Source organism: Eurytemora carolleeae, unplaced genomic scaffold (genome assembly GCF_000591075.1).
Source record: "Eurytemora carolleeae unplaced genomic scaffold, Eaff_2.0 scaffold2992, whole genome shotgun sequence".
NCBI classification, from domain to species: Eukaryota; Metazoa; Arthropoda; class Copepoda; order Calanoida; family Temoridae; genus Eurytemora; species Eurytemora carolleeae.
Window position 1 is genome coordinate 1 of NW_019398876.1, and position 3,025 is coordinate 3,025.

Sequence of the window (3,025 nt, forward strand, 5' to 3'; positions counted from 1 at the left end):
ACATGAAACATGCCATCTCCACCATCCCCTTGATTATGTTTGCCTACTTGCATGGCCAAGCAAGTAAAAACTCCAAGAAGAAGAAAATGAAAAACCCTGTCAGTTGATGTCAAATTTTTAAATTTGGCAGAAATTTAAACTTTTGAACTAAACATGCAATTTTGAACCTTATATAATATACTAGGCCTTTAGGGCTTTGCGCCCATCTTCTTTTTCAACTTTTAATTGTGGCCTTATCTGTGAGCATCTTTTCTTTTCTTCAGTATAAATTAATTTTTTAATTTGCGGATTTCATAACATTTTTTCGCGCATTTTCAAATTCAAATAATTTAAGATAAAGTATTTTAAGATTACATATTTAAAGTCTGATTGGCCATAAACCTTCCCTGAGGCCATGTGAGGTCACACACAAAATTTGGGCCCGATTGGTTCAGCCGTTTTGACGTTTATTGGATACAAACAAACATACAGACAGACAAGCTAAATTTATTTATAGATTTGGTCATTTGTTCGGTGATTTGACAATTGCAAGATCCAGATCTATCATGATCAATCAAAAGTCAGGAGAAATCAGATTCATTGCTGAGCTCTTGAATTCAAAGTTATCAATAAGGAGGAATCGTCTAAGCTTCGCAATCAAAAGTTCTTTGTTTGAGGCCAGAACTTGTAGTTTAGAATAGCGCTAATCTAACAAGGCTTGATCCTGATATCCACATTGGTAGCTTGAAAATATTATAAAGAGATTTGATCGGTAAAACAACTTGTAATTTTTTTGTGATAATTAAAAATCTCTGAAATAAGAAAACTACTGTTATAATCAAGTTATAACTTTAAAAAGTCTAATGAGCATGATAAACACTAAACAGCAATTGTGCAGTGTAAACAGCACCATTTCACTAAATTAGTGATTCAATGAGGGTCTAGTAAAGTAATTTTCTTTGTAACAACATCAAATACTTTTAAGTATTTCCATAATGTTGTCTTCCATTTTATCCTGGTTATCACTGTAAGAGAATCCCAAATTACTGAACTTAACCTTTGTACGACTAAGGAAATGGTCAACTTTTTGATTCTTGGATTCTCACCCCAAAAGTTTTGACCTCTTTTCTTTAAAAGATATAAAGTTGTAATCTCTGTTTGTTAGTTTGTCAGGAACCCCTGGACCGATTTTCTAACATTTTGATTGAAACTTGGGAGAGAATTTTCTTAGCTTGGATTTGAGATTCTAAATTGAGTGGGTGGACTTTGACAGGAAATATTTGCTACAATCTAATTTACTACAAGGAGCGGGAAAACGATGGGACTAAAAATGACCCTGGGCCACGCTGGGCTCCCAATCTAGTTTTGTTGACCCATTTTAGATATTCTGATTCGATTGTTAGATGTTGCTGAAATGCTTCAAAATGATGCCTCTTATAACCAAAGCAGCACGTTGGCCGAGTTTCCAAGAAGCAGGGTAACCAGCTCGATTAGTCCTCAAAATCTTTCAATAAACTCGCAATGCTTTAGTAATCAATCAAACAACTATAGCAATGGTTCAACTAATCAGTCAGCTGCTACAAATCACCAAAATGCTACATTTCCAACCTCAACTAAACCATTGATTCAGTACCTAGGATCAACAAACTCTCAAGCAACAGAATACAGGGTTAGTGCTCCAAATATTTAAAAATAGGGTTTCCAATGTTTTACAGATCAATTTGGTTCCGTTAAAAGTCGTACCGAACCTTTCCTAAAGCTGTTAAAAATTATAAACCATCATCATTTTTTGGTAAATTTAGAACGAAACCTTTCTTAACCAATTTTTAAATAAGTATTCCCCATAGAAGCTACACCAAAGCTATGTGTGTCGTACTGAAAAAAGTCAAGCGTATGACAACACCAGGCCTGACTCGCCCTCAACTTCAGCGGCCCACTTAAACTTTTTCAGCATATCAATCTATGAGATATATTTATTAATTTCCTTAAAGGAACTTGAATATTAAAGTGAGCTTCCGTTCAACGATGGCAATGTTCGATTTACAACGGTACCCTTGAAACCTTAGTCTGATCAAAACAAGACATGTGTAAGTCACTTTCGTAGAGACACCGCAAATGAAAATAAACAATTTTGAAGAAATAAAAAATTAATGTCTAATTCATGCCTGATCAGACAAAGCTTTAATGAGAACGGTTGTAAATTTCCAAAAAGTTTAAATGGTTTAATCTTTCTAACAGTTTATGGAGAGGTTCCTTAAAGAGTTTAAGAAACGAAATTGATTCGGAAGAAATTAGAAACACTAATTACTGCTATTTTATCTATAAAATCAAACAATTAATTAAGAATAAAATTTTAATTCAGAAGAATTTTTCAGATATTAGAAAAGGATGCATCTGGAACAGACTCCCTTGGTAAATACTTTTAAAAGAACTGTAAGCGTAATTTCAAGTGGCGGAATATAAACATTCAGATCGTTTGAAATAAGAATATTCTAGATTTCCGGGAATAAAAGTAGCATTAAAGATGATCAATCAAAGGATTAAATCAGAAATCTCCCTCTTTAATTAGAAGCTCACTTGAAATTGTGCTTTCAGTCCATTTAATATTATTTATAAATACGCTGTTCATGATTTTTAAATTCCTCTTTTTACAGAGTTCGACTCTTTGCTGAATGATTTGAGATCTTCACATAGTGAAACTGAGGCAATCCACACAAGATCTTATCCACAGTTCAATTCAATTTAATTCAATTCAATTCAATTCAATTCAATACAATTCAATACAATTCAATACAATTCAATTCAATTCAATTTAAAGGATTTGAGTTTAATAACGACCGAAAAATCTTGAATTGTGACGTAATGAAGAATACTGCTGTCTTGAACAAAGTCTTTTTAAAGTATATTAAATAACCTGGAAAGAAAAAACTAAACTTTACAGGAACAAGACTAGATGAAGTCTCATCCTTTGTGGGTAACCCTGTATATAATTCTTTGTTGATGAAATACTTTTGAGAACTAAAGGGGATGGTGGAGTTGGCACATT

General features: G+C 33.0%; 1 protein-coding gene across 1 annotated transcript; it reads left to right on the forward strand.

Annotated features, from left to right (window-relative positions):
• Positions 1-1,357: 1,357 nt before the first annotated feature.
• On the forward strand, positions 1,358-2,683 carry LOC111717665 (uncharacterized; the record flags this gene model as incomplete). Its single annotated transcript, XM_023493157.1, is given in 3 exon segments — positions 1,358-1,648; positions 2,355-2,391; positions 2,634-2,683. Coding segments are annotated over 3 exon segments (342 nt in total), but the record flags the coding sequence as incomplete, so codon positions are not given.
• Positions 2,684-3,025: the final 342 nt, after the last annotated feature.